This window comes from Anabas testudineus, chromosome 2 (assembly GCF_900324465.2).
Source record: "Anabas testudineus chromosome 2, fAnaTes1.2, whole genome shotgun sequence".
Lineage (NCBI taxonomy): Eukaryota > Metazoa > Chordata > Actinopteri > Anabantiformes > Anabantidae > Anabas > Anabas testudineus.
In genome coordinates, this window is record NC_046611.1 from 10855924 (window position 1) to 10883721 (window position 27798).

Below are 27798 nucleotides of genomic sequence, written 5' to 3' on the forward strand. Positions count from 1 at the left end.
AAGAAATAATAAAATAAAAGAATAAAATGAACGAAACAACATCACACAAGAATACCAAGCAAAAAGAGATCAGAGAGCAAAACTCAGGGCTAAACTCTATGAACCGCGTCATGAAAATCCAGAGGCAAGCGTAGACGTGACTTCCATGTGACACCCCGTGTGTGTGTGTGTGTGTGTGTGTGTGTGTGTGTGTGTGTGCGCGTGTGTGTGTGTGTGTAGCAAATTGATCAGGTGAGGTGAGCTGAGGTAAGGTCAAGCTGTTAATGGGGAAGGGGGGAGGCACTGTTACCAGATTTCCACAGTCAAGAACAATTCAGAGGCAAAGTGAAAACCCCAGTGTGTCTTAAAATGATCACCAGAGGCAACCAAGATGGAGGACCACTTCATTAGGAGGATTTCTTTGCCTTCGCCATAAATTTAGTTTTATTATTAGATTTTAACATTGTACCAGTCTTTTCTATCCTAAAAAGGCCATTTAAACTCTTCTTAATCCCTGTCATCCTGTCAATGTGCACTTCACTAGCAGCAGCCATGCAGAAAAAAACCCCAAAAACAAACGGAACAAAATTTGATGGATCAGCCCTTTAAAACTCCTCACACTCCTTGCAGGCAGGCTGACACTAATACAGCCCTTTACTAGTCTGTGAGAGACAGCGGTTGATCAGCTCGTCTAAGTGTGGTTTAAAGTCGACACCTTAATGGGTTGATTGCGTAGTTCTCGATCACTCGTGCCAACCTCGCTTTTGTTTCTCTAGATTACTCCATTGCCGGTGTCTGCCTGAGTGGGCTCACACAGCAGAGAGGCACTCGGAGATCTGGAGCCTTGTTTATCAAACCAAGCGTTAGAATAATAACTAAATGCTGGTTCGAATATGAAGAAGAAGAAAAAAACACATCAATACGCAAGGACGCAAGGGCTTTATAGATCTCACCTGTTCTACAGTTCGTCCATTTAGATTGAAAATATGTGTTGCTCCAACTGTAATGGAGTGAATTGATCACATCAAACCAGCGAAGCAATTATAGTTTATACTTTTGTGTATAGTATACCATTTATCAATTGTATTTCCATGTTTGACGGTGTTTGTATTTATGCACTAATGTGAGCACACCTGTGTACTGATAGTTTGGTTGGTCTGCATGGTCAGGACTGGATCGTTTACATAAGCACATTATCGAACAGAAGAAGAAATCGATAAATCAGATTCTGTGTAGAAACGAGCACGCATTGTTGATTAACAAGGCCCCTGGTGTTTTTGCTTCATGCAACTGTTTCCTTGTGTCCCTGCAAGTCTCACGTACCACAACTCTAAATACTCGCTGTGGCATTAAGACGAGCCGCCAGGCTCCCAGTTCGGACAAGTGCGCTGCTGTCTGAGGTAAACTCAAAGCTTCAGAGACCAGAGGACACCTCCTTCTGGATGTCCAGGAGCACTGCGTGGCGATTAAGCTCAGCATCTACTCCTGCGACACCCAGCAGTCAGTCGTGAGCTGAACCGCTGCTGCCTTTGCTACTTCATTACGCCTAACTTACTCGACGGCCTAACAAGTTAGAAGTAAGAGCGCAAACCAGCCTCAGAGCACTTAAGGTCCTAAAACATGTAGGCATGTACCATCATGAAGGGGTGAGGGGGAAAAAACAAGCTGAACATTAGAATATAGAAGAATCACATACATTTTGTCTTCAGAGACCCACATAAAAGATGGATGAGCTTGTCCTGTCAGGCCTTCAAGCAACATCACATACAAGGTAGTAAAGAAGATGCCTCTAAGGTGATGGTGCGTAAGTTAAACACAGTTGATATGTCAAAACATTCTGGCACCTGAAAAAATGCAGCAAAAATCTAAAGGTAATGATGAGCGAAAGCACACACTTCATCAATGTCCGTTTTTCCTCTGACGTGTCATCCACACTCGCACACACACACACCGAAAACGGAGGGAAGAGGGTGGAGGGTAGGAAGGAAGGGACGAAGGGATAATATGCTAGAAAACATTTGGATGGAATAGAAACAATGAGCAGGTTTCAAGTGGCAAGAGGTCAGTTCTTCGGGGGGGTGGTTCTCAAACACATCGGTTCAGTTGATGTCAAATCCCAGCACCCTTAGCTCCAGTTAAAACCCTCCCACTTCCGGTGGTTGACGGTTCACCGGCGACAGATTGTAGAGGTATCTCCAGCATGTCTCGCCAGTTGTGTCCCTGGCAGCCACGACATTGCAAAAGCCATACTCCTCTCGAGCGACATCACTCTTTACAAACTCCTTGATACTTGATTCTACCCCAAGGTTCACTCCTCATTAGAAGCACTCTCCTCTGGCGAGAAAATGGCCGCCACGCCCACCAACGTGGAATTATGGGAGGCTGAAATGATGATGACAGTGTGTAGGAGGACGAGGGCCAGCAGGCAGATCTTCAGTCGCCCGCTGCACAGTCTTGGGGTGGCGGCAGAGGTGACCGAGGCCCCCTCGGGCTGGCAGGATGAAGCAGTCCTTTTTAGTGTCCCGCCTGAAGGGTTGTCCGTTTTGGGGTCCCATCGGACGTCGCAGCACTCGGCCTCACTGTCTGATGGGTGATCTCCCAAGAGCCCTGAGAAACACATGACACAGCGTGAAAATGTGGACGTTTCCCTGCTTACTCCAGGGGTCAAGGTGGTGGTCTTCTGACAGCTGATACTAATAAAAATACAAAGCCACTAATAACTGTCATGTTCTGTACCTTTAATTATCTTCAAATATAATTTTCAGTTAACTTTTTGTTAAAGTTTGTATCATGGGTATTTGTTCCCCAGAGCTGAATGTAAACATCTGTCCATGATCTAAATAGCAGTTCTGTAGTTCATTGTAGTCTTACTTAAGGGTGTAACAGATCTGAAACAGAGACGAAAAACACAATACAAACATCTCTGGTCTCTGATGTCTTTTTTAAGTTAGGGCAGGATCTATGCTTCAAAAACAAAACCTAAAGTGAACTTTGAACTGAACTATGGATGCAGAGAACTGTTGCACCTCTAGTTTAATCAGGATTTGTTTCAATCGACCCTGTACACCCAGGCATCTGTAATGTTCATGACGCTTTAGCCTCAATTACATTAAGTTTTTATTATCCACGAACACTGCTATGATAGGCAAGTAGTTTTTTTCTTTTTTAAATATCAGCCTCATCAACAAAGCAAGGATAAGGTTCAGGTATAACTTCATGTAGATCATGTTGAGAAGAAACATTAAATCAAAACATCAGAATGAAGCCTCAAACATATTTCTAGTTCAATTAAAACGGGTATCTGTTAGTAACAACAATCTAATTAGCCCTGAATAGTTTTACTGCCGCCTAGAGACGGTTATCTTGTCAGCGCTGACGCTCCTTTTTGGACCAGTGTGAAGCTCAAGACAAGACGGTGACCCTCGCTTGAACTTAGATTAAAGTCCACGACCACACAGAGGGTGACACATCAGGACATCAGTTCATGACTCTGGAAATCTTAACTTGTTAGCGTTTAAAAGGGATAAAGCCTGTAGACTAAGTCAATGGATAAGAAACAATGCTGATGGGACATAATAAGACTTCAACAAGACGGAAATGATTTTGTCATGGATGCACTGGTGGATAGTCGCACTCTTAGTTTTTGGGTCTACTGCATCCCATGATGCTTTGGGGGATGTAAACGGGAACAGTGATATTTTAAGTCTTCTTATTTTTCAAGATTATTTATGTTTATATTTTATTAAAGAAATATTCTACGTATGTAGAATTAGCTGTTGACAGTTCCTGATACTCATCGATATACAGACACATCACTGAATTTGTTTTGAAAAACAAAAGGACTCTCAGACAAGTTCAAAAAAGGGGTTGTACCCTAAGTGACCCCATGAGCTGTGTCTCTATCTTGTTGAACAGGCCAAATCGGCAGCAAACCCATAATAACTACTTTTCTGTTGATTTTAGAACATGTACTGTCTGTGCTCCTGCGCATTTCACCTCATCCAGTCATACTTCTTCCTCCTCAACTTCATAGTCTGGTCGATCTATATATAAACCTTAACATTATTTTTCAAAATAATGAAAAATGGACGCATTAGAAGGAAAATTACAATTTTCCACATTTAGGACAAACATAAAATAAGGAGTAATCCAGTTATTATATTTTGAAATAGACTTGAATTAGCTACGTGAATCTAATGACTAAACCCAACATTTGCGAATATCTTTTTTAGTTTTGTCTGTTGTTTCTAACTCCCTTTTTAATTCTGCAAATAATGGTTGTACAGTCCCTTAGCTCATTAAATTTGTGGACACATGTCCACCCAGAGCAGAGAGGTCTCATCATCCAGAACAAGTGAAAAAACTTTATGTTGATGCTGCTAAGTTGCCCATCTCTTCCAGATAAGACACTCGTGTGTTGGCATGCAGCCAGCGCCTGGTCCTCCGAGGCAGAGTCCTCTGTGATTATTACTGTATAAATTGCAGTAAATATTGAGAGACAGCCCCAATTTAATTCATCAATGCATTGTTAACACGTCCCTGCGAGAGCTGGGCTGTGCTCAAATACACCACTAGATGTCATGAGGAAACCTTCAGAAACGCCTCTGTTTTCCTAGAGGAATACCATCCAGGCAATATGGAGACACACATTCTGGATGAATTACTGCTGTGCACTCTTTTAATAAACGCCATCCACTAACGTTAATTTGATTACAATGTCTTCTCTGAGGAGAATGCAAAGCCGCACAAACACCTGCACATGCAAGCGCAAAGTGCACATGTATGTGCTGCTTCTGCTGTAAACAGGAAGTAACACCAGGCAGTGAGTCGCTATGAACCTGTGCAGATGAAGCTGGGACTGCCGCCGTGGATCAGGTCGTCGTTGTCGGGCAGGATGAACGGACAGCTCTGCTGGACCTCCAGGCAGTACTGGTGGCATGGTACCTTCTTCTGACAGGACTGCTGGGGGGTGGGGAAATACTGAGCACACAGCCAGGGCTTGTAGGCCATCTGAGGAGGAGGAAGAGAAAATGAAAATACTGAGGATTGGTAAAAGTTCTTTGGTTAGGAAACCATAAAAAATGCCTATCACATTTCCTAGAGTCCAAACTGACGTCTTCAAATAGCTTCTTTTTAAATGAATAATAAATGATCAAAATTGAAGCTGATTCATTTTCTGCCAATAAATAAATCTTTCGGTCTGCTAACTGTTTCAGTGCTACGCTGTACAACTGTGGAGTAGTTTGTCAAAAGGCATTTTCAATTTAGTTTGGTATGTTTGTTCACGTGATGGCATTGCTATTCAAAGCCAAGTGATACCAAATAACCTCATCAAATTAAAGTTTGTGTCCTCCACGTTTCACAGAGAGGCACGAAATGCACAGACTTATGTGTATACGGAGACAGATGGTGACATGTAATAGCCAAAGCCGCAGGCTTGAAAAGCTTAGCAAAACAAAATGAACCAAGGGCAAACCACAGTCTGGATTCATGCTCATTTTTAGCTATTTCTTCATGTGCTTTTTACTGGGATTAACACTAGAGAAGGGAAATTACAGCAAAGAGCACGGAGAGACTGTCATCAGATTATTTTAGAACCCTCTCCTGCATCTAAAATCTCTAACCTGCTGGGAGGAAAAGTCGTCCAAACTCTGCCCAACAAAAAGCCTTCAAGGGAGACCACATCATTACTGCTACCATGGCTGCGTGATGCTAAACATAGTTCATATGAAGGCCAACAAGCAAAAAAAAACTGTGTTCAACTTTAGATCAGAGAAAAGAAAACAAACATTTCACTCTTCATTACAATTCCTTTTGCTGTCGCTCACTCAGTAACTAAAAAGAAATGATAGCCCAAGGGACACCAAGTCAATACTGACACCAATGGAATAATACTCGATGCTATCAGTCAATATTAGCTTTTATATAAACATTTAAACATTTTTACACTTAGGATTAGACTTCAGAGTTAAAAATTAACTTACACAGTAGATTTAGAACAGTTAACAGTTTCCTGAAAACTTAATTCAAATTCAACAAATAACTAAAAACTCAAGAATTCATTCTATATTTTGTATACATACAGCTTCCAGTCATCATATTGGTTCTATGAAGCCATAACGAGCTAAATGCTAATGTCAGCACTATACCCACTCTACAGTAGTCTTACAAATATTAGTATTACAGATATCAGTATTAGATATTAGAGTTAAAATACACACTTTTAGGCTTCCAAGTGTTAATTTAAAGTATGCTCTGCTCTTATTTGTATTCATGCATCATAAAAGCCATATACTCATATTTGCAGTTTGATAATTTCTGTACTGACCCTATTCTGTAGTATTGAGTAATATTACCGCGGTTTTGACTCGCATGAGTGAGTGAACACATGTCAATCTGTGTCACCAACCATTGGCAAAAGTAGAAAAGCAGTGCCTCATCAAGCACAACCCACACGCTGACTCTATTGTCAACATCAGCAGCTTGGACGGCGTTCGTCATAGTAGGTGCCTTGAGATGGCAACACACACCGTCATGTAGTGCCTTACAGCAGTTAGTGCGACGTGCAAGGAAAAAGGTCTGGCCATTAGCACACTGAGGAAATGTGTAGCTATTAAGTGATGAAGGAGTTATTTGACTGTGTGACACATTCAAGTAATAGAGGTACAACAGCCAAGCCATGAATCACAGCAAAAACAAACCATTAGCGACAATCAGGCAATTACCAACAGGCAGAATAATCCATTGTTCAGATTTACAGGGGAACCTTGTCAATTTTACAAACCATACTCTGTTTACAGTCATAGGGGAGTACTACTACAAAGCCCTACGTGGCTTCAGATGGAGCTCTATGATGTGTGACACTGGCTGGAGTGATGTCACGTGAGTCAGTCGGGTCTGAAGACTTTAAAATGAAACAAACTTAGTGTTGTGGAGTTTCAATGTTAAATCGATGCAAAACTTCTTTAAAGTTCTCGAAAAAGAGTATTTTTTATCACTTAAATTTGAAAGACAAGATGAATGTTTTAGTTTTTAGTTAGTATTAGTTATTAAGGGGTTGAACACTAAAGTACTCAACTTGACATTGGCAGCAAAAGCAAAGTGTTACTACACTCTGATTGGTTCAGTGAAATCTGTGATGTCACATTTTTACCAACGAAGCCCCGCCCACTTTAAGGGCAAAAATCAAGGACAAAAATATTATGCACACACAAATGTCAAATGTACTATAGCCACATTTTAGGACCTCAGTGCTTATAAGGTAATCAAGAAACATGTTTTAGGGCCATTATTGTAATAACATCAGATTTTCTTTGTAATTGAATGAATGAATTAATTTCTTATTTTTGCATTTCCTGTGAATACTAACTTGTAGCATTGTGCAGCACTAGCTGCGTTCAGACACATCGTCGCAAGCACACAAACCCAAGGACAAAGATGTCACTGCAGAGAACAAGCTGCACACTCAATTATCTGCTGTGTTATTTAAGCACAGATGAACTTGGGGGTGGGTTTTTTAGCTGTCATTGTTGTTTTAGCATGTAATGGATGTTTGGTTAAATTACAGCCAGCACCTCCACAAAACTAAGTAGGTGCATCTCCTGCCCCTGCTCTAATTTCCCTTGTATTTTCACACACTGAATCACATGGGGGTCTGATTTGTTTCCTGTGTGGACCGATGTACACAGATAATAAAATAACAAACGCTGCACAGGTAATTATAATAATTATAATAATCTAATTACGGTGATGCTGATGATAATGATGAGAACAGCATGGACCTGAATGCTTTGTACAATCTAATATTTCCCATACATGTCTGACTTCATCTGGATACAGTATAGCGGGGCTATTTTACATTTTAATCCAGGTTTTACTCATTTAGTTTGGATGTTCTGTCATAATAAATAATAATAAACGTACTCATTCAAACCTCAGCGACTGCACCGCTTTGTTTTTGAGGATAATTTGGAAGAATCACACTGACAGTTTAATTCCCATGATCCTGTGATGTTGGCAGCAGTGTTCTCCCCATAGAGGCTCTCCTGGTGAATACATAAAGGAGAAACTGGCTCAAGGCCACGATAAAAATCACTGCGATCACTGATTACACAAGTGTTTCAGGACTTTGGAGTGTTAAATCCATGGCTGACGATTTTCAGCATGGCGGCTTCCTGTCTGCACAAATGGCTGCTGTTTAATTTCGTAGTGATTTAGCATAAATTCTTGCCAGCGGTGAGATAATCCGTCTAGGGATGCCTTGACTATCAAAAGAGAACCAAAACAATACGAACGCATTCAGACAGGAAATCTGGGTCCTCCTGAAGATGTATGCTGGCAGTTGCCAAGGTAACGGCTTTTTCTGCTTTTCATTAGCGCTCACTGGGTACTGCCCCATTCTCTGCTGGTTTTCTGTTTGCGTGCACATGCTTAAGCGTGCATCCAGGTTTGTGTGTGTGTGTGTGTGCGCGTTTCTAAATGTGTGCGTGTGCTCAGCATGAAAAGGGAAGCGTATGAGGGCAAATTGAGTTAGTCAGGAAGCAGGCCTGAAGTCTGATTTGATCAGTCTAATGTGTGATCAGTGTGAATGGGAACCTGGCACTCAAAAAGCTTCTGTCGCCATGCAGCTTAGTCTGCTTCAAACTGAAACCCAGAGACACCGACAGAAAAGACACCAAGCAGGTGTTTCCACCAGGGCTTTATGCCTGCAGCTGATTTCAGCCCCAGCCTGACCATTCATACTGAGACTTCCACCCCCCTTGGGTGTTACATCTGTCAACACTTGAAATCTTGAATTTTAGAACAGAACAAAAATCATCGCAAAAGAGCCTGATATTCTGGACATTTATGTTAATGGGAAAAATGCCAGTGAGACAATTTCTCCCACTTGTTCCGAACTAATCTTTTGAAGCCTAAAAATAACATTTAAAAATTAAGATTCAAATGCTGTCGTGCAAGCAGTTAAGTGTCAGCACTGCTGGCATCTGAATTTCACCACAGTGATTATTATTATTATTATATAAGAAAGCAGACAAGTCACGGACTGCATATTTTCTCTAGTGTGTACTGTAGATCTCTCATTCTGTCACCAGACACTGCAACAGCTGCAGGATACAGTTAATTTAAATACACTAAATTGTCTTAGTTTACATTTACAGTACAGTAGTTCTTTACGTTTTCTAATTTTCTTCATTAAATCCATAGATTCAATTAAAATCATGACATCTTGTAGCCCAGAATCAGAGTTCAACCTGCTCCAAAGAGTCTGAAACACACAAAAAAATGCGAAAAAAATACACTTTATACAATCCTGAAGCTGCTGTGCTTATTTTTCTTTCAAATGGATAAAATACTTGTGCTAGCAGCATGTAAACTTCAAGCCTCTGAGTGGGAGTTTCTCATGGCAGTGGATGACTGGCATCTGAGGGCTGAGGTTTGTAGAAAACTGTCAACTGCTGTTCTACTTCTGTACCAGAAGTAAGAAAACCTTGATATCACACTGACATTTGTAACTACACCCATAAGTGAAAATCCAGGCTTGACGGTCAGTGCTGCCAACTGTTGCCAACAAATAGTGGCTAAATGCTGCCTGAAAAGTTACTACATGTCACCAGATGACATAAGATAATATAAGATAAACTTTATTAATGCCCAAAGGGAAATTCAGGTATTTTCAGGTAAATTCAGTGGTGCCCACTTTTTGTTATTTTACCACCTGAACTATCAAAACCCAGCAGACATACATTACCCCGCAAGTTTCAAGAATGGACGAGTTACCAACTCATGTGCCCCATTCACAGATGGGACTAAAGAGCTATATTGGCTAACGACCAAAACAACACATTGCAGAAAATCTAATTACCAGTACCAATATTATCAGTCAGAAGCAAATGACCATGTCTCAACGGGAGCGTGTATTTGAGTATGTGTGTGCGGGGAGTTTACACCATTTCATAATATACTGGTGTTGCAAACAGCAGGTAGTGAACTGCACTACATTTAAAAGGATGGGGAGAATTACCGAGTTATTTTGGTGTTACATGTAAGAGCAATAAATTAGCAACCGCAGAGACAGAAATGTGGTATTTATGATGTGCTGAAATTAGCCTTGTGTGATGCGACAAAGATTTTCTCTCTGCTTGACATCAGGGGGATTCACAGTTCAGCTCAGATAGATAACAAAACCCCCTGTGACTTTGGTGTTGTAAAACCGGGTCGGTTTTGGTCATTCCACCAGCATCCAGCAGTTCACAGGAAGCGGTCGTCTAATGCTGACAGCTCCTGTAAATCTGACATGCAAAACATACTCCTTCTCCGTTCAGCTTCGCCTGGACGCGGGGCTTCCCTCACCATTTACATCCCTGTCATCTGACACAGAGGGCTGTGGGAGAGCTGTCTGCTGACAAGAGGAACCACTGAGCAGAAGAGACATATAAGTGTGTGCCCATTATTCATTCAGTGGCAAAACTACCTTCACAAGGAGATTCCAAAGTACAATACAGAAAAATAATAACAGCTATATATCTCGCCAAAATTTCCTTTGACGGTGTTGTTTGTTAAAGGAGAAAAGAAAAGTATGAAAATATTTACAGGTCCAGAAAGTATGCCTTTTAGTAAATGAAATACCTCAAGAAATAATGGGCAAAATATTGACTACAAACAACTACAGGTGCGAAACAAACAAGCATATGTGAATTTGTACATACAGGTTTTATTGCTGCATAATGAGTATGCATAAATTCCTATTTATTTGGTAAATGCTTCTCCTCTTTAAGGACATATTTTTTATATTTGTTTTAAATGTTCTTGTTATTTTCTTCTCATTGCTGTTAACAGTTTGCACTATTACATCCACAACTGTAAAAAAATACGATGAACTGCAGGTTGCAAACACAACACTGACTCATCAATTACATAAAATGATAAGAGTTAAGTATTTTTTAAAGACTTTCTCTGCTACATTGAATTTTCCTTTAGCATCTAAGATATTAATGTACTGTATTTGTACTGTAAAGGCAAAGCTAGATTCAAATGATCTCCAGTCAATCTTTTGCCTTTTTCAGTTAATAAACAGCAGCAAGAAACAATGTATGCTTTGATTGTTTGGAACAAAAATTAATACTGGCACTAATAAGTACAAACCCCTTTGATAAATCAGCAGTAATTGATAAATTGTTTGCTCACTGGCTGCAGCACAACAAGTAGAAACACAGGTTTCTATGGAAAATCTGTTAGCAAACTATGCCAACGAACCCTGAGGCCCATTAGCTGCTTTATGCTACACTTTCACATAATGTTGCATTTAGCTCTTTAGCTCACTGCTTAACACTGTGTACAGTAACTTTCCAGTTTATCCATACAAATCTGAACTAAACTAACCAGCTGCAAACCTAACATAAGACGCTAATTAGTAAACTTTAAAACAGGATTAATAGATTTTTCAAACTTTGGACAGACACTAGCTGTCTCACTGTTTCCAGTCTTTCCATCTTTCCATTTATTACCTATTCCTAACCACGTCTCCTGCATGTGATCACACAAACACACAAATCTACAGTTGGCTTCTAGCTTTCTTGACTGTTTAAATTCAAAGTGTTACTGTCTCAGTTTGTGCTCCGCTAGTCTTTGGCTGAACGTGTAAGAAGCTCCACATGCTTTTAGTACAGTCCATTTATAATAACAGGTGTAAATACAGTGATGTAGAAGCAAATCAATAGAAACTGAGCCATAATATCTCTAACGTCTACTTCACAAATCAAGCACAAAGTTGACTGTACTCATGAGTTAAGCTCCCGGGTATGTAAAGATTTGAACTCAACACACTGGTGTATCAGTACTGAACTCAAGTATCAGCACTGTCCTCCCTGCTAGGACAATGTTGTCACACTCACACACACACACATGCATGGTGGTTATAAAGGAGAATGACAGAGATGGCTATAAAAAGCACATGAGTCAGCTGCAGAGTAAGATCCCAGTTAAAAGCTGAATGACACAGATCATTACCACTCACACAAATCACGGTGGTGGTTGAACAGGAAGTGGCTCTCACACCACCTGAGCTGTTTTCAGACATGTTTCTTTGTTTCACGAGATGAGACTGTAATTTACTGAGTAAGCAAAATATTAAAGCTAAATTCCTGAAAACATACAGTAGGAAATTGCATCAATCCTGACAGAGGGTTGTTGACAGGACTCAAAACTTGAATCTCAGCGCCTGCCTCGGGTCAATGATGCAACCCTCGGATAATCCAGCAGGACAGGGATGCAAATGGATGTCTGTCTTTGTGCACCGACGTCCACATTTATAGAGTCCCGTTCCCTGGTGATGTAACGTATCCAGGCGCTGCGTGTGTGCTTCTGGAAAATGACACTCTAAGACAGCGGTCTCATCAAATTAGATGGTTTGCAATTTCAGTGCAAGTTTCGTTTGTATGTTCACTGTGTCATCTTTAACCAACAAGCGCTCTGTTGAAAAACAGCATCGAGGAGGCGCTGCAGACTGATACTTGGACAGTACATGAAAAAGTGGTGTGTAGGTTGAAGAGCTTCTCATAATTTAATCAAATCTAAAGCAAACTTTCATTCCTATTAATCTCCTATGAATAACTTGCTCAGAAAACATTCATTAAATTAAACCAATCTTTGGTGCTATTTACTGTCTGCATCATTTCTGTGATCAACATTCACTGCATTTACATTAAGTAATTACCTCTTACAAAAAAACGTCTGAGAAACTTTATGTTCTTACCAGTGCGGCCCACCATTCCTGCTTTGGATTCAGATTACCTTCATTATTAAGCTTTTATTAGATAGTATTTGTGAGCTTTACCATTGGTAAATGGCTTTTTGTTAGCTTTGGACAGAGCCAGGCTAGCTAATGTACTGCTGGATGTACTCTAACTTAAGATCTAGCATGACGGTATAAAAGCTTAAAAAGCATTGATGTAACTTTTAGCAAGAAAGCAAATACACAACTATTTGTATAATATACATTTTAAATGATAGGTGTTATATACACAGACACATATATAATGTGTCGATATAGAGTACATGAATTAACAAAATACCCACAAATACAACCATCAAGTCCTCAATTTTGTCTATATTTTGAATGTTTTTTTCATAAAATTAATCTGTGGTGATACAAAGCACTCAAATCATTGAACTTTTGTTTTTTGTGATGTGGTTATGAAACACATGACTCCCAGGGTTACTTTCACGAACCCAAATGTTTATTTGGGTTTAGATTTATAGCATGAATCCGACTCAAACTATTACATTTGTGTATTGTTGAACTTAAATGTTCATGATTCACATACACTGACAAAATGCTGAGAGCCACGTCTGTTTCTGAGAAGCCTTCGTCTGAAGGAACAAAAGGTGAAAACAGTAAACAGAGACCTTGATTAGTGATCTGTCAATCGTATCGACAGGTTCAGATGCTTCTAGAAACCCTGAACGTTTTAACTGGAAATGCCCCACAGGGCGCACAGCATTATGGGATGTTGGAGCATGAGGTCTGACTGATGTGGTCTGAGAAATCTTTAAGGATCTTGAAAAAAGTCTAGTGTCAGCTCATGATACAGTATCTGGATCCAGTTAGCCGTGTCCACAAGACTGAATCCACCTATCACGACATGAAGATCATCCATTTCCCTGAACTGTGTTCTGTAGATCAGTTCTGAGAAAACATGACCATGAATGTTCATGGCACATTTGTGTGCAGTCTGGTTAAAATTGCAGCCCAGCAGTGAATCAGTTAGATTTACCAAACAGGTAGATCTACAAATAGCTTGTAAAAATTCTATCTGCGGAGGGAGATAAACACATTTTCTACTCGATAAGAGGTTGATTCCCAGGTTTGGTTTCATGTTGAGTAGATTAAGCTGTGCTCTGGACACAGGATCACTGTTGGCTCGGAGCCAGCTCTGCAGTTCTCTTCTCTGAAGGTTTAAAAAAAAAAATCATTTTCACTTGGGTCAGGGCTCAGGGATGCAGCTGAATAGGTCAACATGGCTCTGCTTTCTCTATCAATGTAGAGTCGGCTGTTGACTGCAGGACACTTGACCTCAGACACCTGAGACAAAAGCTGTTTTCATTGAACTTGAAAAGTGTCTAGAGAATCAGCTCCAAACATTATCTGGAGTTCACACAAGCAGGACACAACAGGACATTGTCCACATCAGACACGTTCTCACTTGGGGAAACAGTCTCGGTGAGGGGTTGAGCATGCAGGAGGCACAACGTGACACAAAAAATATACTGGAGAAATCAGTGTTTTGTTTACAGCCCACAGAAGCATCAATTAGAAACGATGCGTTATGTTTAGAAACCCAGTTTCCCCATTGCTGTGTTCCCATTTCATCATCTAAAGTGAAGCACAGCCATTCTGAAAGACAGAGTACTGGAAGGAAAACAGTTTCACCAAGTTTCTACACAGAAATATATTCAACTGAATTCGCTAAGAACAGACGGGTGAACTCTGCTACTCAGTTGTGTGTGATAACGGTGCACATAGTTCATGACGTTGAGTAACATTATAGCAGAGCCGCTGCTGAGTGGAAAGGCTTAATTATATTGTATTGTAAAGCCCCATATTGCAAATCAAATTGTATCGAGAGAAAAGCATATTGTCCTGTCCTTAGTAGCAGTAAATTTAAACTGATCATTTATGAAAGACTAAATAACACAATCTCTCTCAGCACAATATCCCACAAATCAAAAGTTTAATGTATAAGCTACAAAATGCTCCTTTGTTCAAGCTCAAATACACCAAGGAAAGAGCTTCAAAATAAAGACCTGCTCTTTAGTGAAATGTGTTTCATAGCTATGTTTTAACAAAAATATTGAATCATTCACACTCACAGCAGCTTTGCACCAACCTGCTGAAGACTGAAAACTGTGGACTTGATGCAGATCCACTCTAATCTACAAACAGCATGGATTTATTTGGAAAGAAAATCACTTTTGAAACCATAACCCGCACAAATTGGCATACTGATGCGTTGAGGATTCTTAGTGTACTTCATTTTGTGAAGTACTGTAATACTGTTTAACTAAGTAGTTTGTCTTTAAAAAGTAAAATGACACTACATGCACATGCATAATGAAGTTGCACGTTCGTATCTGGAGGTGCAGTCACACAGTGTATTTGGTAACTGGTTTATATTAAGTCATTATAATATTTCTAAAAGGAATCAGTAACATTTTCCATCAGTTCTGTGACTGTGTGCTAGCCCTCTTCGATTTGGTGTCCACAGAAAATAACATATGAAGTGAATGACGTCACTTTCAAGGTAAATAGTGTGGATGACGATCATTAACATCCAAGTGTTGGCGGTAATGGCGAAGAGGGAATGAGGAGGAATGATCAGCCTGAGGGCAGAGAGCAATCAGCGTACAGATTTATTAGCCTGACAGGGAGTGAAAGTGTGAGAGGTTGCCGTGTGAGTGATGGAGGGCAGATAACTGTGGTGAAGACTGCGATCATTATGTAACACTGTCAGTGTGAACATTTACCTCAGTTAGTGCTCAAGAAAAAATGATAACCCTTTCTTTTACAGTTCCCTAATGTGTGACCATATAGAAAATTATAGTAATGTAACAGTAATTATCATGTAATAAGTTGGTAAATACACGTAATTGTGTAATTCCTAGTAAGTAGGCAGCCTATTTGTAGAATCACCTCCTCTTTTACTCATCAGTTGAAGTAACAATACCCAACATTCACTGTAGTTACCCATGTTTCATTATGTACAATCTAGAATTTGCTAAAATTGAATAATTAAAATCACTTTATTTATTGTTCAGAGCTAAAAACATTTATAAAGGCTTTATTTACACTGACGTGGTAATAACCACTGTAGAAACCGTTTTCCTCTGGTGTCATGGTACAGTAAATACTGTATATAACTTACTCAAAAAGCTTAAATTTACCTGTAAAAGGACGACTGTTTCCATGATATTACCAGGCTTGTATCTTTGTAACTGATTATTCCCTTTTTCATGAACTAAACACAAATGTTTACCATGTATGTCCTGCAGCATTTCTAAGTAAAATATGACTATTTACCCGAGATGTAAGCTGAAACTGTACTGTAAAAGCAAGCCCTGTTTGTTTCCATGGTGTTAGCAGGTGTTTCTCTGCATTTGTCATCAGCTTCACATCATTTTAAAGACAAATGTATGGTTAAACTATCACATTTACATGATGGTCACTGGATTGGCTGTAGATTTAGACCAAAACATATTCCGTGTAGACCTCTGCTATATTGTAGTGTCACTAAAGCTATCTGAGAAAGCGTGGTTAATACACAGTACAAGGACAAAGTGGAAGTTAAACAGCCAAGAGGCCTCCCTTTCCACCCACACCATGAACTTGATACAACCTCTTGCGATGATACACCCCCTCCTCCTGCCATCTCTGCAGTCAACGTCACGGCCTTGAGAAGTTTTCGCGTCTATGGGCCATATTAGAGCTGTAAGGCTGTAAGAGCGTGTTAGAAATGAGATCGAGTCCAGCGGTGAGCATTCCCAGTTAAAATCTACAGTCGTCACATAGCTGAACATTGTTGAAGAGGTGGCAGAGGGGGGCTCTCTGAGTGACGGTGGAGCAGCTCTCAACTCAGGTGGCCACTTGTCAGATCAGATGTGAAGATTTTGAGGGGAGGTCATGCAGGAACAATATCAGGTCTGTGGGTGGACCAGGTGGCCCTGATAATTGTCTGACATCATGTGTCTCTTTTCTTTTCATGCTAAATGCAGCAGGTCTCTTAGGCAGATTGCTGCTGACCACAGAGCCCTGTCGCCAGGCAAGAAGGTCAAAACAGAACAGATACACATCCATTCATCCGTCCATTAGTCGGACCCGCTTATCCTGTAGAGGGTGGCTGGATCCGATCCCTGCTGACTGATGTTTTCTCTTGAGTGCTTATTGAAGTGGAATCTCCACAGACAGCTGTTTAAATCACACAAATCTCCTGCTGATTATATGTTTCCAAATGTATTAACAGTCCAATGTCACTCAGGGCTTTGTGGTTTCACTATAGACAGACTCTCCAACCCTCAATACAATGATTGATTCATTACATTAAAACAACAACAATTTCTCCTACTATTTTGTTAGTTTGTTGGACAGCTTGGTTGGTCTCTGCCTTTTCAGCACCTTAAGATTTGGTGCTGACACATCTGGTTCTGATCTTAGCTGAAAGGAAGTCGAAGTACTGAATGGGCTAAGGCCAAGGTTTCCATAGCTGCTCATATCTCGAACCAGGACTTACAACAAGTAGAGAAGAATTTTCTGTTAATTACTGGTAGCACTGTTAAACAGAGGTTATGTATCACATATCTGCATTTTAAACAGAATGTGTTAGTGTATGCAAAAGTTCTGGTTCGGTCTGTAATGCATTGCTCACAGTAAGGCTGCATCACAGTGTTGTTTCCCTCCTACAGAAAGAGGAATGATGCTCATATCCCCTTTTCACTGTGTGATACCACACAATAATGCTTCTAACTCAACAGAATCTAATTCTAAAATGCTGTTTTGTTTGGGATGTGATCAGTACTTCTCAGAACTCGCATTCTGTGCTACTGCTTGTCTTTTTCCTTTCAGTGGCTTCTATCAACTACTTCACCTTGACAAAAAGGGGGAAAGCTTAAAGACACCATCCACTGTCTTTCTGTTAGTCATATGTTATATATGAAGACAATTAACAGTGATGCTTATTATTAGTTTTCCAAGACGCAGAATGAGCATCATATGTTGGGAACTGCATGTTTACTATTTCTTAGTTTTCATGCATCATCTCACATACAAGCATGATATATATCCATCATCCAATCTGAAAAAGGCCGTGCACTGCATACCGCACTCTCTGCACTGAGCTGAACTTCCTTCCCTTTAAGATCCCAACACATATCACACATTGCAGGACATCCCTTGTACTGACTATGTTTTACAATGTGTGACCTTAAAACCATTTGTGGGAACGAAAGTGTGACTAAAAGACAATATGATGACAGAGTGAGACAGAACATATTCCCAAATGGGACCTGGTACCAAAGATTGAGATAAAACCATCATAAGGAAGGAGAAAGCACTAGATGACCTGTGTCTGAACTCACAGCTCCCTTCATTAATAGACTACAAATCTACAGAAGAGAACGGGATCCATGATAATTCAGAGCCACATCAACAGACAGTCCTTATAATCATAAGAACATCTCCGAGCTTCTAGAATCAAAACTTTGGTAATAACACAAGTGCATTTTGCTGCATGCCACAGGTTTGCCAGCCTTTTCTTCTTACTGTTTTTATGTTCCAGTACTGCATGTTTTTGTCTCCTATTTTATTCTGTCAGTTTATACCAATCAGAATACACTTAAGTCGATGTAAGAACATTGCAGTAAGTTAATCTAAAAATTTAAAATGAAAAGTGGTTTATTTTTTTCCAGTAGACACTATGTTGCTCTGCACAGCACATAGGATGGCACAGCAGTATGTGCGTGATTCATTTCTATACATAAAAACATTATGCAATCCTATAAATCATATGGTGGCAGTGCAGCAGACATTGTCATACTCTACATATATCAACCTATTGCATAAGACAGCAGCGCACCTCATGCAATAAGCAATTTAATGGAAGAAACTGCAAGTGCGGTTGTACAATAGGAACCATCACACTTTGCTCTGTGAAACAAAACACTTGTCCAGTTACTGACAATTCATTTAACAGGTCAAACATCATCCTCAATCATCCTAATGGGCAACACAGAGCTTAACTGAGATTCAACCTAGTCTCCTGTATACATACAGACCTGATTTGAAAACGCTTTTTAAAAAAGACACATGAAGAAAGAATTACCTTACTAGGGAATAAGGTGAAAGTCAGATAATTCCATTAGAGTCAAGTGGTGAGGAATTTAGATGTGCTCATCTGAAGGCAGCGCTCAGGATATTTTGAGCTACCTAGTCATCAGTTTTCATAAGTGACACCACTAGATGTGGACAATGTTGCTGAGTTTCCCCTTAAGCAAGGGCACAAAACCTCTACCCTGCTCCAAAAAGCATTTTACTAAAATTGAATATAGCCCGCAGTGGATATGTATTCAAGCTTATATTTCTCTGTGTAAAAATAATCCATTCAAATACCTGCAGCCAATAGGACTGTTGGACTAATTGATGTCATGCCCATAGATGAAAGGATGTATTAAGCTGAGCCTTAGGTGTTTAACTAGGAAAAACATCATTGATGTTAAACAACTTCATTTTCTTACACCTAAGAAGCCAAAGTAATAGATGTTATGACTATAATTAAAATTCGGTTGTTCCATCAATGCCGAAACAGGAGAACAGCTTGGCTACTAAATGCAATGCATCTCAAGGGTGGATTTTTTTAAACAGTGCAATTTTAACACAGCTGTGCATCTTCTATGGGATTGCCTGTATTCTATTTGTTTACACAGAAAATAGACAAAATGAATTTTCATTTAATTTAGTGGTCAGGAGTTGAAACACAACACAAATCTTTGCACACAAACCATTCATTGTGTGTGTGTGTATTGATATTTCCTTTGTCTTTTAGCCCCCGTGCTTTTAAAAAATTAAGATTCTCCCCTCTGGCCACATAGGCCGGCCCAGGGACCTGACAGTCATTTCATTTTAGACCAAAGTGGTGGATCGAACAACCATCAAGCCAGTGTAGTTAAAAATAAAATGGCTCATTAGTGAACTGGTGTTATTGTGAATTTGTGGTCTACCAAATAATCACAAAACAAATCTAGTTTCAGAAATGGAATCATTTCTGGTCTGGCTATAACAACGTCAACGCTGACTGACAACATTACTGTATGTCAGAGAAACCACTCCACATGTCATCTATAATGGACATGCCATAGAGGTTAAATGAGGCCCATTAACTGGATAATGCTTTAACCCCTTAGGCCTGGTGCTGTTCCTGACTTCCTCCAGCGCTGCTGTTGTTTCATCTGATCTGCTCCCTGTACAGCAGTTCACTGTTAAAACAATATGGAAGCCCTGCCGTGCACTGCAGCAGCTAGCCTCCCCTCTCTCCTCTTCCTGCCTCATTAGCATGCTGCTCAGGGATCTTCCCATTCATAAAAGGGCTGCCATGGAGTGGGCCAGGCATCTTGAAGGGACAAAACCTCTCCAAGGTCAGCATTCACAACCACAGGAAGACACAATGGGCAAAATCATATGGGAGAGCATCCACGTGCAGCTGTCATGCAACTTCGAAGGGTGAAAAATGCAATGCATCACAACAATCTGTTTTTCATTGATGCACACGTGAGACAGGAGCTGACACATGCACAGTCTGCAGATGAGCTAAACCACATTACGACTCTATGATAAATAAAGATTTGTTGGTGCTTCAATGATTGCTAAGCTACAGCCAAAGATGATTTTCAAACATTTTAACCTACAGTAAATGTGCAACTATTTTGATCATTTATTCACAGTTTAAGTTGTTTTTCAGGCAGGAATCTGGTTCCAGCCTCTTAAATATGGGGATTTGCGGCATTACTCTGTTCAATATCACAGACAAGTTCACATAGCAGTATTGATATATACAGTATATAATATACATTGTGCTATAGTAAAATATCCAGAAAACCTTTAATGTATAAAATGACCACACAGAAAGTTTATATTGATTAATTGAAAATAATATAAACTGCCTTGTTTGATTTACATCTACACTGAGTTTTTGCCACCTGGGGGCGGCAGAATCAAATCGCATTTATTATCACCATATAAAGTTAATTTGGATAATGTGTTAGCAAATATGTTAGCCATATCATAGTTACACATCCAGACAAATATTAAGTGTTCGTTGTGAGTTGTGTTTTTGGCCATGTGGTGAATTTTTGGTTCAGTTTAAGTTTAGTAGAGTTGTGGGCCAGAAAAACAAAATGAGTTGCATGGTCTGATGATATTTGTTTGTGGGTTTATTACAATGAACAAAGCTTTTTATTTACACATAGTCATTTGATCCATTGTTGATATAAGAATACTGACTGTAGCAGCTTTAATATATCAACTTTATGCTACATATGCTATACTGCTCTACATGTGAAAATTCACCACCAGTAATTAAAATGTAAAACAGTATTTCAGCATTTCGATGGAACATTACCCTTCTCATTATACAGCATTAGACTGTCTCCACTTTCAACGGTTAATGAAATTATGAGAATTAATAATGTCAGGAAAGAGGCATGACTAGTGACAAGCTGTAAGCGAGAGACTTAGTTTGTCTATTTAGTCGACAGACAGAAAGTGAATTAGCAATTTGATAACTAATTAACGTTTTAAGTCTGTCATCAAGGAAAAATACATTTCAACACAGTCACAGGCTCTTTTTGGCTATTTTATCATTGTAAACTGAACATCTTATAGTCTGTCAAAATACATAACTTGAAAAAGCCATGATGGACATGTTTCATTAATTATCAAATCATAATAAATGTCTACAGTCATGCTAACAGCTCTCAGCTGTACTCAGGCACTGCTGTGAGCAGGCTAACATTATTGCAATGACAATGCTAACACTGTCATATTTAGTAGGTATAATGTTGAACATGTTCATCATTTTTGTTTGGCATGAGAGCAAAACACAAAGTCGAGCTGATGTCAGAGGGATTATCATTCCTGGACAAATTAACACATCATCTTGTAACACACTGTGAACACTTTATTGAAAGGACAGGTGTGCTCTTGCAAATGTACATCTTGAGTCTTCTCCAAACCCTAAAGAGAGATGCATTACCTCCCAAGTCTCCATCTGCGTTGAGATTTTGTTTCAAGCTCTCCATCTGAGAACTGATATCCTTGTTGTTACACATCATTTACTGCAGAATTGCATAACTGTCTATAGTGTAGTTAGGGAGATAACAGATGACAAGAGTGCACGTCCCCTCCTCTAAAACACACAGGAATACTTTTTCCTAGGCCTTATGACACAATCAAACAGGCTCAGATAGTGACATGATGTCTTCACCGAGCTCTGGAGCTGCCCTATTTCAGTCAGAGTAGCTGCCCACTATCAAATGAAGGACGAGTGACCGCGGAAAGCTCGGTGCAAATCAATAGGGATCAACCTCCTGGTATCGCTGCCGCCCGTCCCTCCGGCTCAAAAACAGCTCAGATCAATGCAGATGTGTGCGGTAGACAAGGATCTAAAGAGGGAGGACGCTGTGGATGCTGTCCTCCTTTCCACTTGCACACAACACTGGCTAAGATTAGACACTGAATCGGACCTGGAGGCTCAGGGAGGAGACAGATTTATGCATAGACTTGTCGGGGATTGTGTTGAAATTATTATTCACCATAGTAGTGATGGGAGTACACGAGGCGAATGAATTGGCAGCAGAAGAAGTTGTGTAGATGATCAAAGAGGGAGAAATAATAATAGGAGCTGTAGTTGAACTTGTGCTGTCACATTTATTATTCTTTTCAGTGTTTTTGTGAGAAACTGTGGATGATTGGAGGGAAAGTTAAGAGATGTTAAAAATGTTGGAGAGATTCTAAATGAGGAGCCCCTAACTCTTCATTTGAGGTGGTAAACCAGGACAAACTTCATGTTTCTAATGTTATAATGTAAAGAATGTGCTTCCAGCTTCTTAAAGGGGCCGGAAACTTGGCTTCAAGTAACAGTATCACTGTAATATCTGTAATATCAAAAATCCATGACTGATTCTGAGTCAACTTGATTGGTGCCGGGAAGTTTATGTTAAATTCAGCATTGCCCACTTTGAACCAGTGAGAAGAACAATGAGAAAGGACAACAACAAAAACAACTATGTTTTTCTAGGTTTCTCACAGACCTCCAGGGTTTCTGTGATGGCACACTTGAAAATTTTGGACATTAAGTCTGAACGATGATGATGACTGAAAGCAACCAGACAAACAAGTTTCTTTTGCTCATCCATTTAGCTCCCACTTCAGCAGCCTGAAGTCGGAGAACGACCAGTCTGAGGACTTTCTTGTTCCTAATTACAATGAATACATCAGCAGTAAACCACAGTCATGGAGAGAAATCAATTCATTTAAATGGCTTTTGGATTAACCTGTAGCACACCTGCATGAAAATGATACATCTGTGGGCTCAAATGTGTTTTATGTAAATAGGCCCTAATAATATTTCTTCAGGTTTACAGCAGATATTTGGCATCACAGGTAAGAAACTCTACATAAAATAATGCGATTACAATGTGGAGACCCCAGGCCTTTGTTGGCTAACACCTTTTTACTGCCAACATGCTTTTTGAGGAGCCCAGTGGGTTTTGGCTTCATTGTTTCCTGTGAAACTACTATTGAGTCTGACATTTGCATTCACACTTGCCATAAAAAAAATGCTGGAAAGCACTGCTGCTTTCAAGTCAGCATTAGTGCTTCGGCCTGGGTTTAAACAGTTTGAGCCCGGCCCTGCTGTCAAGCTGAACGGTGGATTTTCATGCCGTCACATGACGGAGGATCCTGTTGTGAGGAACAGCACACTGGCCGTGTCCAGTGTGTGATGTTTTCACCTTAGACTAGAGAAATCAAAGCACCACCTGCAGACCACGGGAGACACTCCTGCACAACAAACGCTGCTCTCCATGTTAAATATCCTCACTTGAAATGTCAGAGATCATCCTTAGGCAAACACTGGCTCGGCCTGCCTCTGCTGTTCCCCTGCATGTTGAAATGAGACAGTGAGGCATGGATGTGTTTAATGTTTTCACGCTTGCCAGCTCACTGTACACTGTAATCTTGCCTTATTTACAGAGGTTACATATGAATCTGTCTGAGCAGGCACACAACTTGCACCGCTAGGCTTCTCCAAGGCAGGTAGCCATTAACTCAACAAGAGCTCGACATTATCGCTTGAGTCACGCTGCTCTTTCCGTAACACCGCAGACCACATCTACCAAACTAGAGCAAACCTATAATCACCAAGGTGATAGAAAAGGGTCATTGTCGAAGAAATTAGCAACTTGACTAAATGACTGTTTTCCCTCCAAATGCCAAGAGGTGAGCTCTGAGAGCGGGAGCAACGGTGTCTTGAGATCGGCAGTGGATAAAACATGAAATCATGTGCAGGGGCTGTGGTTCAGGAGAGGAAAACAAAGGATGACACACGTGGAGGCTTGAGTTGAGCATATGGCCAAGGTGTCTTCACCTGACATTACATTTTACATTTATCCAAAGTAGCATCAATGGGAGCGTTCCTAAAGAGGTGGACCGTTAAAACAGGACTGAAGACGTTAAGTCAGGCTTTATAGCTCTTGCAAACTGTATGTTGAGCTTTTGGAAATGGAAAATAAAGCTTCCAATCCTGCCGATTTATTAAATATCACAACTAGTGCTGTAACTAATGATTATTGTCACTGCTGTTTCATCAGCTGGCTGTTTTCAGACTATAATATGTCATAAAATGTGAAAAAAAGTAAATTCAAAAATATGTTTCCCTCTTCAGATGTTTTGTTCAACCCAAAGCTTTTAACTCTTGTTGTTTTACTAAATAATATCATAATATAATATAATAAATAGATTATTATTGGTGCATGGACAGCTGATTTGCTGTGGAGCACGGTTTTACTCTGTGATCTCCAAATAAACTCATGATAATTGAAGTGCAGCAGTATCCAGAGCCTCTGTCTGTGAGCATTAACAGAAAAGTTGCCTTTTTTTGTGTTTTACCTCCTCTAAATTGAAACTAATTTTCCAAACTAGGCTCAGCTCACGTACCTAAAGGCAGCGGACTTGTATAAGCCGGCAGATGGCCTGATTAGATTTCGCGTTTTTGACGCCTGTGCGTGTTGTTTCTGCTCCTGGTGGGGTGAATGGAGACCATCTGGGATTGGCCGGGGCTTCTGTGAATGGAGCGGAGCGTCATTCAGCACCGCGGACAGCTCCGTGGAGCCTTTTTTATGGCTCCGAGCGGCGGCTGTGAACCGCCTCGTTTCCCGGACACACACAACAGCTCTACTTGAACCCACCGTGCTCTCTTATAAGCTGGCAATCGGTGCCTGGTGATCAAAGAGCGAGCCCGGGCCCAGCTGAAGCGAGGCCCGACCGCGGGCCTAGTAATGAGCAAACACAAGTCGAAGCGGGAAAAAAAAAAAACCCTCTTCCGCCACATTAGGCAGGGAAAACACCTCTTGACTTTAATGAAACGCTCTCGATATGGAGTGGGGCGGCCATGATGAACACCTGGCGGTCTGCGACGACGCACACAGGACGCACAGGCTCCCAGAGTTGTTCCCATATGCCAGCAGCAGCCTCCTTCCCGCTCATTAAAACGGTCTAAACGCCAGACTGTAAAAGCTCGGGCGATCCTAACAATCCCATTAAGGTTATCGATGGCTGATCAGGCGGATTATGAGCTAAAGCAGCGCCAGGCGGGCTTCAATGTCAAAGAACCGAGCGAGAACTGAAAGGGGCAGATAGAGAAATGGATCTGGATGATGCTGAGCGACAGTAGCAGGGCCTCCATCTGCACATTAGCATGGGGCCTAAACACAATGAAGAGATGAATGAACATGAGGCCCGGAGCCGGGAGTCTCCTTGAATCTGTCACCGGTCTCCATGGCGACAGGAGGAGGAGGAGGAGGAGGAGGACCAAAACTGGCATCTTAACCGGGCCCAAATCAACAGATGGCCACCACATCATCTACCCCACACTCCCACCACCCCCCAACTACAACCCCACTACCACCCCCCATTTTTTTCCTGCAGCCTACCTTGCACTGCTCCATGCACGTCCTCACTGAATAAGCCCCCGGCTCGTATTTCTGAGTCAGGAGCTCAAAGTCCTCGTATTTCTCCTGGGCGTGCTGGTCGTAGTGCTGGTACGCCTGGACGCACCGGCTGCATCTGGTCGTGTCGCCATCGCCGAGCACGTCGAGGCTGCAGTTCAAATTGTCCGGACTTGTCGGCCCGTAAAACAAATCCAGCAGAGAGTAGGAGTTACAAAAGGAAAGGTACAAATCGCTCATATTTACAGCCCGCGTCCCCTCTTTGTCGGAAAGGCCCTTGCACAAATCGTCGGCATCCGCGAAAGCAAAGCAGTTCTTAGATAAACTATCCTGGTGGCAAGTTTCAAGCGACCACAAAGGTTTGGTAGAGTTTTCTATAAAAATATCATCTGGGTTTTCTCTGAGGCTGCTGTGTGCTGAGTGGGTCTGGGGTGAGAGGAGGTGGGAGGATGCGAACTTGTCCAGGGTCCGGGGCAGTTTGGCCTCGGCGCAGAACCACAGGTGATCAGAGAGGAGGATGGTTAGGAACAAGAGGGATGCCAAGGACAGTCGCCATCTCTGCGCCCTCTCTGAGTCGGTGAATGGCTTTTGGTTGTCGCGGGGGGGCTCTAGCCAGATTTGGAAGCCGTCGTCATCTTCTTGCTGCCAACACGTCCCAGCACCCCTGGTCATATTTTGGGAACCTGCCGACTCCACCGTGGGGGCTCCTCTGCCGCAACAGTCATTGACGTGGGGTCCGCTTCGCGTTTCCCTCCCCTCAAGTGTCGGGTGGTCGGTTGTCCCGGCTTGCCTTTGCGATTAGCGGTAATTCCCATTAAAAGGAGCGTGGGCCGGACGGGAAATTAGACGCTGGCGACCACGGGCCGCATCCTCCATGGCTGACCGGTGAAGCCGCTGTCCTCCCGTCCGCCCCGAGCTCCGCGCCGCGCCGCTCCGCTCCTCTGCGTAGCCTCGACTCCGTTTTCAGAAACACTCGCCGCCGACGCGTTTACGTTTTCCCCGGTCGTGCAGGGACAATGGCGCTATCCTCTTCCAACATGGCGAAGCTGTCTGCCTTTGTGTCGGCGGATAGGCCCGCAGCCTGTAACAGACCTATTTTCTTTTTCAAGCCCTCACCGTCTTCATCTCGCTGCCGTTGTCAAGTTGCCGCCATGTTCGCCAGGAGACGCTGTGTGTTTGAAGGAAGTCAGCGGCACTCACCAGCAGCACTTCCGGCTCTGGATTCCAAAATAAAGGCCGCACAAAATAACTGTTTCCAAGTTTTTTCGTTCTGTGTTATCCAGATAGTCCAAGTAGTCCAACCAAAGGATGTTTTCTATTTTACCTTTTGTGGTTGTGGTTTGCAACCACAGTGCACTAACAAATACGCTGTTTAAAAATATATTTTAATAAAACATTGAGTTTGATTTCTTTTTAATCCAAGTTAAGTGAACTCATTAATTCATAATATAAATGGCCACCATAGCCTAGTATTTTCAAAATAAAATGTTCACTAACAAACACATTAAATGGTATTTGGTGGAGAAAATGGGTATAAACTTGTGTTTTATTTTGAAGGTAACATCTCCTAAGATCCGGTGTTGTGCGAATGCACTTGACTAAACGTCTCCGCCGCTCACGTTATGTGCGCATCGCAGTCTCCACATCTGTGGGTACAAAGCTGCGTGAAGTCAGAGTCTGCGCGAAACTGTCGCCAGAAATGTGGTTATTGTGACTTTAAAATTAAAACTATGGAGCCAGGTTTAGCAGAAGCATTTAGAGCAATACAAAAATAAGTGGAGAGAAATTACTTAAGATAATATACAAGATAAAACAGCTGCCAGCTACAATTTAATATCTTACTGAACACAAAAAACTGGTCAAATGATGTCTGTGGTGACTGTTTTATTTTGAAAAATTGCTTTAGCAGAGTTATTCTAGTCTGTATTCTGGTTGTCTTTACACTGGGCCAGTCACACAGGTTGTTACTCACCTGGGTTTAGCTTTATGTATTATGTTCTCATCTGGACAAAGGAAGTTGTTTTGTTGTTATAACTGATAATACAGATTTTG

At 41.2% G+C, this 27798-nt stretch overlaps 1 protein-coding gene across 1 annotated transcript; it reads right to left on the reverse strand.

Annotated features, from left to right (window-relative positions):
• Window positions 1-920: 920 nt before the first annotated feature.
• On the reverse strand, window positions 921-26890 carry fam155a (family with sequence similarity 155 member A). The gene is made up of 3 exons (XM_026361360.1): window positions 25732-26890; window positions 4818-4989; window positions 921-2586 (listed from the first exon to the last, which is right to left on the reverse strand). The coding sequence occupies exons 1-3, from the start codon at window positions 26416-26418 to the stop codon at window positions 2288-2290; spliced, it is 1158 nt and encodes a 385-aa protein (XP_026217145.1). The 5' UTR covers window positions 26419-26890; the 3' UTR covers window positions 921-2287.
• Window positions 26891-27798: the final 908 nt, after the last annotated feature.

Bases quoted from the DNA above. Each gene is read 5' to 3' on its own strand.
- fam155a (XM_026361360.1), bottom strand. From the start codon at position 26,418: ATGACCAGGGGTGCTGGGACGTGTTGGCAGCAAGAAGATGACGACGGC. The intron at 4,990-25,731 runs GTAGGCTGCAGG...CCTCCTCCTCAG, and splicing joins CGTGCATGGAGCAGTGCAAG to ATGGCCTACAAGCCCTGGCT. The intron at 2,587-4,817 runs GTTCATAGCGAC...TGTGTTTCTCAG, and splicing joins TCCCAGCTTCATCTGCACAG to GGCTCTTGGGAGATCACCCA.